Source organism: Pelecanus crispus, chromosome 2 (genome assembly GCF_030463565.1).
Source record: "Pelecanus crispus isolate bPelCri1 chromosome 2, bPelCri1.pri, whole genome shotgun sequence".
NCBI classification, from domain to species: Eukaryota; Metazoa; Chordata; class Aves; order Pelecaniformes; family Pelecanidae; genus Pelecanus; species Pelecanus crispus.
In genome coordinates, this window is record NC_134644.1 from 134,086,372 (window position 1) to 134,098,319 (window position 11,948).

General features: G+C 38.9%; 1 protein-coding gene across 2 annotated transcripts in view; it reads left to right on the forward strand.

The window, feature by feature from the left end:
- CHD7 (chromodomain helicase DNA binding protein 7) overlaps positions 1-10,648 on the forward strand; it is a 90,714-nt gene extending 80,066 nt beyond the window's left edge. Inside the window, exons 25-37 of one of the 2 annotated variants that reach the window (XM_075706580.1) lie at positions 860-989; positions 1,270-1,342; positions 1,559-1,613; positions 2,339-2,567; positions 2,734-2,942; positions 3,082-3,759; positions 4,174-4,334; positions 6,001-6,228; positions 6,473-6,916; positions 7,509-7,730; positions 8,157-8,297; positions 8,795-8,899; positions 9,695-10,648. In XM_075706580.1, the coding sequence (XP_075562695.1) occupies positions 860-989; positions 1,270-1,342; positions 1,559-1,613; positions 2,339-2,567; positions 2,734-2,942; positions 3,082-3,759; positions 4,174-4,334; positions 6,001-6,228; positions 6,473-6,916; positions 7,509-7,730; positions 8,157-8,297; positions 8,795-8,899; positions 9,695-10,648 (3,629 nt within the window). The remainder of the gene's footprint in view (positions 1-859; positions 990-1,269; positions 1,343-1,558; positions 1,614-2,338; positions 2,568-2,733; positions 2,943-3,081; positions 3,760-4,173; positions 4,335-6,000; positions 6,229-6,472; positions 6,917-7,508; positions 7,731-8,156; positions 8,298-8,794; positions 8,900-9,694) is intronic. The other variant, XM_075706582.1, reaches the window with a different exon arrangement.
- The last annotated feature ends 1,300 nt before the right edge of the window (positions 10,649-11,948 follow it).

The following is an 11,948-nucleotide window of genomic DNA, read 5'->3' on the forward strand; positions in this document are numbered from 1 at the left end:
ATTATAATCCCAATTCTCTGGAGGTCGCAGAGGTATTCTCAGCAGCCCAGCCTGACTAAAGGGGAGAATGATGGCTTATAAAACCTTTCATGATTACAGTTTGGCTTGAGGCTCTACAGCAGTTAGGAGCAGTGTGTTGTAGTACAAATCCTAATTGAATTGTGCTGTTCTGCCTATGTACAGCAGCTCTGTTTTGTGGGCTCAGCTGAGGCAAGTCTAGTCTAAAAATCATTTTCCTGCAGTGCACTGTTGGGATCTGCCATTTTCCATCTAGTCAACTTGGGCAGTAAAAAAGCAAACAGCAGTTTGAAAACCATAGAGGGAACAGTGTCATCTTACTGACATGCATCATCCTAAACCTAATAAGACAGGTTCGTTGGCCTTACGTATAACCCATGTATACAGCATTTTTGCAGCCTACATTGAGGGTTCCAGTAGGACTGGAGCTATAGAAAATGTGCATTGTATGTGTGTTTCCATTCACATCTGCATGTTTCCGGTGGGGAGTGTTGAATGTGGAGAACCACTGTGAAAATCATATCGGAAACTTAAAAGTTTTTCACTTGTGAAAGATTTTTACTTTACCTTATAAAGACATTAAATTGAATGTTTTCTTCAGTATCTACTATTTGTTAACGTTATTGATGTGAAAATGTTTCTGTGCTGATGGAATTTACCAATATGAAAAATTTCGTTACATGAATGAAATGGTTGTTTCCAGCATGGCGACAGCTCCTTTGTTTTATTTAATTAAAAAAAAAAAAAAAAATCCAGAAAATTATAGTTCTACTGCCTAAACCTGTTCTATTCACAGCTGGTCATGGCTTTTAAAAAAATTTGTCTCCCGCTCTGCATGCAGGTTATGAGAAGTACAATTCTATGAGAGCTGATCCAGCACTGTGCTTTCTGGAACGGGTTGGCATGCCTGATGCGAAGGCCATAGCTGCTGAACAGAGAGGGACAGACATGTTAGCAGATGGCGGTGATGGGTAAGGAGGACATGAAAAAATTAATAAACTTTACCAGCATTATATATGTTGGCATGAGTTCATATGTCATATTTTGCTTATATCTCGCCTGAGGATCTGAAGTGATCATATGATGTAAAAAGTACATAGAATTGTTTACACAGTTGAGTATGAAATACAAATGTGTAACTTGGTACACCATATTGATGGCTTTTGTAGCTTTTTTGCTTTTGTCCAGAAAATCAGCCCCCGCTCAAAAACAATATATTTCTTGAAAATATTTCTTTTAAATATTTTACAGTGGTGAATTTGACAGAGAGGATGAAGATCCAGAATATAAGCCAACCAGAACTCCTTTCAAGGATGAAATTGATGTAAGAACTTCAACTTTCTGTAATTACAAATATATATCATTATAACTGATTCTCCATGTTTATCGTAATGTGCAGTTCTTATGTTTGAGAGCTACCAGATGAACACACCTTACAAAGATTGTTTGCTGCTGTGTTTGAGAAATGACATATTTTCTCCTGAAATGATAACATATGGTCAAAACTGAACACTAAAATAACTTCTGTCTTCTCCCCAAGGAATTTGCAAACTCACCTCCAGAAGACAAAGAGGAGTCCCTAGAAATACACCCAAGTAAGACTATAGCAAAGAAATTTAAAAAGCAAAACCGGACCATTTAGTGAAAGGTGGACTGTTTGTATTACTACATGAGGGGATAGGTTGCATTTTGGGAAAACACCGCAGTAAACTTTTTTTTTACTGCCAATTCTCTTCATGCTTCACATCTTTCAAAACAATTATTTACTATCTTTGATTAATCCACATTATGGCTTTCTGGGTTTCTAATTACATAGTAGAAGTTGTGATGATAAAGACCAAATGTTTCATAATGCAGCCATTGATGTTTTTGACGAGATAATCTTGGAAGTTATAGATAACGTTGTTTCCTCAGTATGGAGGAAAATTACCAACTTTAAGTGAGAATAATAAAGTGGGAAATCATAAGCATAGGTGTTTTCTCAGAGGTAGCATGATCTCCTTAGTAATATATTTAAAGATGCATTGCATTAATTTAAATACTTACAGCATTCATAATATGTTTGCATTCATAACATTGAATAATACTGCTTGATGGTTATCACTGAATGCTTCACAAACATTTCTGAGTTCTTAGAATTGGATGGTTTGATTCTTTTTATTTCCTACCAATGTAGTTACCCTGTTTCTAATTTGCTATGCACCAATATTAATGAGGCATATGTTCTTATCAGATAAAACAGGAATCCAGTTCTAGCCATAGAAACTTTGAGATGTCTAGCAGTGGTTTTGCAGTGCACAAATACTTCTCTATTCTCTAGACAAGCACAGTGAAAGCAATGCTGAGTTAGGCCAACTCTACTGGCCCAACACTTCAACCCTGACTACTCGTCTGCGTCGCCTCATTACCGCCTATCAGCGCAGCTATAAAAGGCAACAAATGAGGCAAGAGGCACTAATGAAGACTGACCGCAGGAGACGTCGGCCTCGGGAAGAAGTGAGGGCACTAGAAGCAGAAAGGGAAGCTATAATAACTGAAAAACGACAAAAGTGAGTTTCTTAGATGTCTTTCTGCAAATCTCATTTGGGCATGTGTGTCACCAGTACTGCCCTTCTGTTTTGAAAGAATAAACTAAGGGGGTTTTGGGGCATCCAAACTATGTCTGGACCCTGATTTATTCACTGGCCTCACTTCTCTTGCTTCTTCCTTGACTAGATGGACAAGAAGAGAAGAAGCTGATTTTTATCGCGTGGTGTCTACTTTTGGAATTATTTTTGATCCTGTAAAACATCAGTTTGACTGGAATCAGTTCAGAGCATTTGCCAGGCTTGATAAAAAGTCCGACGAAAGCTTGGAAAAGTATTTTAATGGCTTTGTGAATATGTGTAGACGAGTGTGCCGAATGCCAGTCAAACCGGATGATGGTAAGTTTTAACTGACTGTAGGAATCAACATGACTGTTATGAGACAGTAGGACTATTGAAACCTTGTGCCCAGGTGTAATGATTTTGAAATGGTGTACATTTAATCGATGTTAAACAATGCAAATTGATGTCATTGCAGAACCGCCTGATCTTTCCACTATGATTGAGCCGATCACAGAAGAGCGTGCTTCTAGAACTTTATATCGCATAGAACTGTTGCGGAAAATCCGTGAACAGGTTCTCCATCACCCACAGTTGGGAGAGAGGCTAAAACTTTGCCAACCAAGCTTGGACCTGCCAGAGTGGTGGGAGTGTGGTAAACATGACAAAGACTTACTGGTTGGTGCTGCTAAACATGGAGTCAGTAGGACAGACTATCACATTCTGAATGATCCTGAACTCTCTTTTCTTGAGGCTCACAAAAACTTCGCTCAAAACAGAGGGACAGGTAATGCAAATACTGTCTCTTCTGTAAACCCTCTGGGTGCTGGCTGCAGTCAAACACCACCTATTGTCCCATCCACACCAGTACAAGAAGAAAAGACTACAGAACAAACGGAGTCTAAAGTTGAAGGGTCTGAAAATCCAGCAGCCAAAGAAAAGTCTGATATCAAAGAGGAGACAGATATTGCAGATAAGGACACTAAACCAGACTGTGATGCTGAGGCTGAGCCTGGCTCTGTTAAATGTGAATTGAAAGACATAGAAATGAGTACAGATGTAGACCCAAAATCTATTTCTGAGAAAGGTTCAGAAGAAGATGAAGAGGAGAAACTGGATGATGATGATAAATCGGAAGAATCCTCCCAACCTGAAGGTAACGCATTGGTCAGATCAATTCTGTGTGCTTAGCATGAGGCCCACAGCTGTTGTAACTTGTGCCAGCTGGTAAGTGGCACACACAGAGCCATTATGGAGCTCAGGATAGGCTACATGTAGCAGTTCCTCTGCCCTTCCGTGTATCAGGTGGCTAGATAAGCTTTCATAAAAACCATCCAGCATCAGCAGGGTATTCCCCCACAAGGGGTGGTTTCCAAGATAGCCTGCTGAGCCAGTGAGTACAGTCTCTGTGCCAAATGCAGAAGGCTAAGGTTCTGCTGTAGTAATTACTGAACAAAAGCCTGAGTTAGAAATGTTTCATCAAGCCTGGTTGTCTTAACCTATCTAGTTGGGTTGACATTGGGTGGTTGGGAACTTCTGTAGTTAATGCCTGGTCATGGTTATTATTCAGCAGGAGCAGTTTCTCAGGGTAAGAATTTTGATGAAGAAAGCAATGCCTCTATGAGTACCGCAAGGGATGAAACACGCGATGGATTCTACATGGAAGATGGGGATCCCTCTGTGGTTCAGCTGCTTCATGAGAGAACATTTGCCTTCTCTTTCTGGCCTAAGGTTGGTTAGGGGTAGAATGGCATGTGTCTTTTTCAATACAGATAAAATATGGGAAATGTGTTTGCAAAATAACAGCGAGCTTTGTACAATTCTGCACTTCTGGTGGGCAAGGGACTTTTTTTTTTTTATGAATGATTTGTGGAATAGGATTTTATTCTTCAATTTCATGCAAATTAGCACAGGAAATGAAAGGAATTGCTTTACTGTAAATAGTGTCATTTAGTAAAACAACAAGCTACTGACAGACATGAGTTCTTACAGGCTCCACAACTGTATGTCAGCAGAATCACACCTCTCACACCTCTATTGATGGAAGCAAACTTAGGATTTTGAATTATGGATTTCATCTGCAGAGCAATCTGCAGTGTTAAGAGCAGAGATTCTGTAAGATCACCTTTTCATTTTGGGGTGAGGAGATTGTAGAGAAGAGTTCTGGTGACCTACATGATCTAAGCCATTATGTAATGTTGACAGATGTAATTGTATTAAGATATCCTGCAAACATAAGCAGCAGTTTTAGATAGGATGAAGCTATATCTTATTTTGGTAACAAGGCAGAAAATTATCTAATATAAAATGTTTTTAAAAATACAAACCATAACCTCGTAATAAATCCATACATAATTTAGTACTCTCCTTTGCAGTAAGGGTAGAGAGAGAAATAAAGTAGTAATAGTCTGAAGCTTACTAATCACCATAACAGGGCCATCTGGTTTGGGATGGGGGGGCAGGGCAGGGGGGACCTTGCTCTTAATAGGCTTATTCCTGGGGAAAGCAAGCAGTCTGTTGCAGCTGCTGAGATTTGCTAGTGGCTTTTGTACTGTTTTGCTGTTCAGGAAGCTAACTGATGCTCCTATTCCCTAACCAGCAGTATTTCTCATAGTTCTGAAGTTCCTACTACTTCAGGCAGGCTAGCATAAAATGTGCTTGAATACTGAAAATGAAAAAAAATCAAATTATGCTCATCTTCTTTGCTTTCAACATGTATTTTAGAAACATGGACTAAAATCTTATTCCAGTCATGGAGTAAAAGTAAAACAAAACATCCTTCATCTGTGTAGGTTCAGTATAAGTAGACTAATAAACATAATTGGAGATTTTTAGTGTACACGCTTCAGTGAAATTTGAAGTGATAATGGGCGTGGAATGAAAATTGACATTCATTAGATGTCCCTAGGTTGGTGCCCATTTCATAATGTTGAACTTTATTAATAGTGACGCTAATGAGGATCCACTTCCTAGGACAGAATTGCAGATCCAGCCTCTTGGATCTCGAGAACTGCAGCTTTAAGATACTGATTGCAGATGTTCTGATTTGCCCTTCCTAACTGTTGATTTTGCTAACTATTGAAGTTTTGCAGTGTAAAACAACAGTGAGTTTCTGTTAAAATCGTCAGTTAGTACGTTGTCATACAGAAAACTTGGTTTGTCTTCCTCCTTCCCCCCAGTATAAATGCAGCTTTTAAATTCTAGCGATGTTTTATTCTACAAAACTGTCTGTGTATTAGCTTCTTGTAAGGCAATCAGTTTATCCTGACCTGCAAGAATAGTTGTTTTTGAACGTATTTCTTAAGCTTTGGAAGCTAGACTGTGTCGTTACCCTCATTTGAGATTAAAAGGCGACTTTCACACTGAAGGTTCATTTACGTACTTTTCCTTTATGCAGGACCGAGTAATGATCAACCGATTAGACAACATCTGTGAAGCAGTGCTGAAAGGGAAGTGGCCAGTAAATAGGCGCCAGATGTTTGATTTCCAGGGGCTCATACCTGGGTATACTCCAACAGCGGTGGACAGCCCTCTACAAAAAAGGAGCTTTGCAGAGCTCTCCATGGTTGGTCAAGCCAGCGTCAGTGGCAGTGAAGATATCACTGCTTCTCCTCAGTTATCAAAGGCAAGGCTGCATCTTTCTCTTCCTTACATAAAACATTTTATCTTGTGTGTGCTTCTTTTGCAAAATAGAAAAAAAAAAACCCACAAAAATTGAATTTCTTTAAATCAAATAGGAAAAATAAAAAAGTGTTTCTTTGAATAAAACGAAGGCTTTGTTTTCCCAGTTATATGTTTGGACTTATGTTTTAAATTCAGCATAGCAAACGGAGTTTTGCTAATGTTTGGAAATGCTCATTTTTCATTAGGAGGATGCACTCAATTTATCGGTTCCACGTCAGAGGAGGAGGAGACGAAGAAAGATTGAAATTGAGGCTGAGAGAGCTGCCAAGAGGAGAAATCTTATGGAAATGGTTGCCCAGTTACGTGAGTCTCAGGTGGTCTCAGAAAATGGACAAGAAAAGGTTGTAGATTTATCAAAGGCCTCACGAGAGGCAACAAGTTCTACCTCAAATTTTTCATCTGTTACTTCAAAGTTTATCTTGCCTAATGTCTCCACACCCGTGTCTGATGCCTTTAAAACTCAAATGGAGCTGCTGCAAGCAGGTCTTTCACGCACACCCACAAGGCATCTACTAAATGGCTCTTTAATAGATGGAGAACCGCCCATGAAGAGGAGGAGAGGAAGGAGGAAAAATGTAGAAGGGCTTGATCTGTTATTTATGAGCAACAAACGGACATCGTTGACTGTAGTAAGACAGCAACCTTTTTGTCTCATATTTGTTCTTCTGTGTCTAGTACTTTCTGAATGTGAGTTTAAAGTGTTGTTACACTCTCCCTAACAGTAATGTACAGTTTTTACCCGACCAGCTTTTCCTTTGTGTTTAGAGCTGTTACTTCTTTTTGAACCAAACAAAATGGTGTTCATATCGTTCATATCAAGTTTTTACTCTAGCAGATTGTGGCTGAGTTTTAAGTAGCTTGTACTTTCAAAAAGGCAAAAAGACTTTTTTACAAAATGCAATATATTTATAACAACGTACATTTTGAGGCTTAAGTATGTCTTTCTTGCTGTGTAGAAAAGGGAAGGTCTTGGGGGCCATTAACTGGAAACACCCAAAAACTGCTCCGTCTTTAGCTATATGTTCTTTAATGTTCAAGGATGCTAAATTTACAAAATTCCCTAATGTAACAGTATTGCTTTACATAGTATGAATATTTAAACCCCGTTAACTCTTGCGTATGCAAAATCTCCTTGAGCATTTAGCTTCAGTCCCTGAAATTATTTCTCCCAGGTAACTGTTCCCTTGAAGTGAGAATTAATGCAGATGTTAATGTTTCCAGGAGGATGCAGAAGTGACCAAAGCTTTTGAAGAAGATATGGAAGCCCTACCAGCAAGGAACATTCCATCTCCTGGTCAACTGGACCCAGACACTCGCATCCCTGTAATCAGTCTAGAGGATGGGACCAGGCTGGTGGGAGAGGATGCTCCTAAAAACAAGGATTTAGTTGAATGGCTTAAATTGCATCCTACTTACACTGTAGATATGCCAAGTTATGTACCAGTAAGTATGTGATTGTAAAAGCGTTGTTGTATTATATTAACACAGAAGTTAGTTTTACAGATGTCAAAATGAATTTCCTCACATTGTGTGTAGTCATTGGGTTTTGTAACTGTTAGTTTTCAGTAGAGGTTTTCTCTTTAGCTACACTGAATATGGTGTGGCTATATATTAACACCCAAGTGTGTGGCACCAGCGTGTATGGGTTGCTTTTCCTTTCTTAATATTTGTATAAATGTGTTAAAACAACGTTGGTGTCAAGTTCTGCAGAATTTCTTCATCTGATAAGAAAAAAGATTTTTCTGAGATAATCTGAGGGTAAAGTAATTGACCCCTTCTCAAAATTGTTGTGCGAAGGGGTTCCATGATTGGTGATTTTTGTCAAGAAAATGCAAAAACTAAAAAGCAATACATTTCTCTTCTTTCCAGAAGAGTGCAGATGTGCTGTTTTCCCCATTTCAGAAGCCGAAACAAAAACGACACAGATGTCGAAACCCTAATAAACTGGATATAAACACCTTGACAGGAGAAGAAAGGGTACCTGTTGTAAATAAACGAAATGGAAAGAAGGTAAAAATTGTTAGTTCAGTGGAGGTCTTTAATAACGTCTTTGCATGTGGAAAGCAGGTTTTATACTCTAGGCTTTTTTTTTTTTTTTAAAAAGTTTAATAATTTGGCACTGGCAGTTACTCTTACTCGAATGTACCACCCAGTTCCTTTAATTTCTTCTTTGCTCTTCTGATATGTTCATATTAATCACTTGAGTAAATAACGCTTACTTTTTGAAACTATATGCACATTTTGTCCTTATATCAGATACAAATTTCATTACTAGCCCTGCCTAAGCTGCAGCATTTTTACTGTATTTTTTAAAAACATGATCTTCTCAATTCTAGTATCATCAGCTGGTTTCCATGTAGTTTTCCACAGTCTGAACTGAAAGTCTTTACTGCCATCCTTCAGAGATGACAGTGCACAGATAGAAAATGTCCGTATAAATAGTTGCTTGGTTTGGGGGTTGGCGTTTTGGTTTTTTTTTAAAGTATTAACCTTGCCTTTTGTGTTAGATGGGTGGAGCTATGGCCCCTCCAATGAAGGACTTGCCAAGATGGCTGGAAGAAAATCCTGAATTCGCTGTTGCTCCAGATTGGACTGACATTGTTAAACAGTCTGTAAGTGAAACTCCCATTCCATGCTTCGCTGTAGATTATAGCACAGAAAAGTTGAAGGCTGTGTAAATTGATTATTAAGTCTTTATCTCATAGCTGGTTTTGAGCTGAGGAGATTGTAGTGTCTGGGGGGGAGTTAGTTACCCAGCTCAGAGGGGATGGTGATAGGAGGCTGCTGCATGGGATTGAAGTACACTTGAAAAATCAGCTACAGTAAGGCAGCCTTCAGCATTTATTTTGCATTATTTTTTTCTTATAAGCAACGATCCTTAATAAACACAAGTATTCATACATTAGGAACGATTATGAAAATATTTGTCATATTCATAACAGAAATAGGATTTATCATCTTGGTAACAGGCAGCATCAAAGGATTAGGTTTTCTGCCTTTTATTTTATAACAGTTGTTTGAAAATAAAGGGTACAATTCTGCAAATACTAATTTTAATAAAATATTACTTTACTGAAGTTCAGTATGAAGTACCAAGGTATAAACTCATAACTGCAGTATATCAGGGTGGGGTTTTTTAATGAAGCTATAGAGTTTCAGCATGTGTTGTTTTACTGTTGTGTTTGAATGTAAAAAAATCTGTGACGCTGCTTTCTTCAGTTTTTCTTACATGTTCTACTGCCATTCACTTTAGTAGCTAGCTAATCATGATTTGCCAGGGTTGAAAAACAAACCACTTTTGGAGTATGGTGAAATCCCTTCTGTTTCTTCCGTCGTCATCAGTTAACTGCTGAAAGCTGTAAAAGCTAATCGAGAATAAAGCTTGTTTTTTCGCATCCCCTTTTCAGGGTTTTGTTCCAGAGTCCATGTTTGACCGTCTTCTCACTGGACCTGTTGTGAGGGAGGAAGGAGCAAGCAGAAGAGGAAGAAGGCCAAAAAGTGAAATTGCCAAAGCAGCTGCAGCAGCTGCTGCTGTAGCATCAACTTCGGGAATCAACCCACTACTAATGAACAGTCTGTTTGCTGGAATGGACCTCACAAGCCTCCAGAACCTACAGAACCTGCAGTCTCTGCAGCTCGCGGGCCTCATGGGCTTTCCGCCAGGGCTAGCAACAGCTGCTGCTGCCGGGGGGGATGCTAAAAACCCGGCTGCCATGTTGCCTCTGATGTTGCCAGGGATGGCAGGATTGCCCAATATGTTTGGACTAAGCGGATTGTTGAATAACCCGATAACGGCTACTACTGGAAATGCCACTACTGCTTCCGGTCAAGGAGAGACTGAGGATGGCGCTTCAAAAGCTGAAGAGAAGAAAAATGAGAATGAAGAGGAGAACAAAGACTCTGAGAAAAGCACAGACACTGTTTCTGCTACTGACTCTGCGAATGGATCTGTCAGTGCTGCTACTGCGGCGACTACCGCCACTGCCACCACTACCACCACCACCAACACTGGATTGCCCACAAACCCTCTGGCCTTCAATCCTTTCCTGCTGTCTACCATGGCTCCTGGCCTCTTCTATCCATCTATGTTTCTACCTCCAGGACTGGGAGGATTGACTCTGCCTGGTTTCCCAGCACTAGCAGGACTTCAGAACACAGTGGGCTCCAATGAAGAGAAGGCTACTGACAAAACTGAAGGAACTGCCTTTAAAGATGAAGAAAATCTCGAAGGCAGTGATGCAGAGGAAAGCCTTGATAAAACTGCAGATTCCTCCGTTTTAGAAGATGAAATAGCACAGGGTGAAGAATTAGACTCACTTGATGGGGGGGAAGAAATAGAAAACAATGAAAATGATGAATAACCAGTACCAGTTACAGTTAAAGTGTTTTAAACTTTTGACAAGTGGTAGTCCTACTGTTTACACTCACAGTTAATGTCCATACTTAGTTTTTATAAGCTGTTCTGTAACATAGTGTAGCAAAAAAAAAAAAAAAGTTCAAGTCATGTTATACAGATGTGTCAAAAGGTATCTTGGTCATTAAGTATTGTGCAGTGCATTATTTATTATCCCTAGGAGAGATGAAATTTGAGAGGTGATCATGTCTTTTTAAGGAAATTGACATAATGCTCTGCTTTTTTTTTTCTTTTGGTACCATTGGTATTATGAATTAAGCAGCAATTTGTAATCAAGTGGCACTAATAGAAGGAAGTGCTGCTTAAAGGAAGGATGAAGTTATATATTTAATTTTTTTATTTTTATTTTTTTTTGCTGTGAAGGTCAAGATGAAATTTACCATACATATCGTACTCGCGCTTCATTTTGACTGTATGGGAGTTCACCCGCTCACATGCGCGCACACACCCACACACACACTCTCTCTCTGACAATCTTCATGATAGTGTGAATGTCTCTGTCTTGAGACACAGCAATAATAAGGCAGCTGTTGAATGTGAAGAGTACCTTTTGGAAATTAACCCGCGGAGAAGGTTCTTACAGGATAAAGCTACAGTTTAATCGTCTCGTGATCTTGTAATGCACTGGTATAAACAAAAAGAAAAAAATCAGGTACCTTTTTTAAATTAAAGGACTTTGTTACTTTAGCCACAAAGCTAAACAGCATTACCTCAACTCTAAACTAGCCTTGAAGTTTACAGACATGACTTTGTAAATGTATTGTTTTTCTTTGTTGTGATGTCTTTTTATTTTTTTTCTTTGGAAACTGCTATCATGTAAGATAAGATGTAAATTGCTGCCAACTGTAGTAATGATGCTTTTAATAAAAGTGACCCATGATATGCAGAGATGTAATTATAGAATGTAGTGTTTAGGGACATCACAACTGGTGTTCACTTTCTGTATTTGCATTGTGGCTTTTTTATAGCATTTTTCTGCTATATTCTTTATAGATTAGTGGCTGTAAATGCTGAAGTGATTGTCTTCAAGAGACTAGGCAGGAAGAGAAACCTTGAATTACCTTCATATTTTTCACTCTAAGTAACTCTACAGAAATGCACACTAAAAACCCTACTTTACTCCTTCAAAGGGGCATGAGAGACTGAGAATACTTTAAAATGTGTTCAGCATGTGATAATGTGGTACACTAAAGAACAAAAGGGCAAAAGAAAAATGAGGCTTTAATAGGCACAATATCTAGGTCATT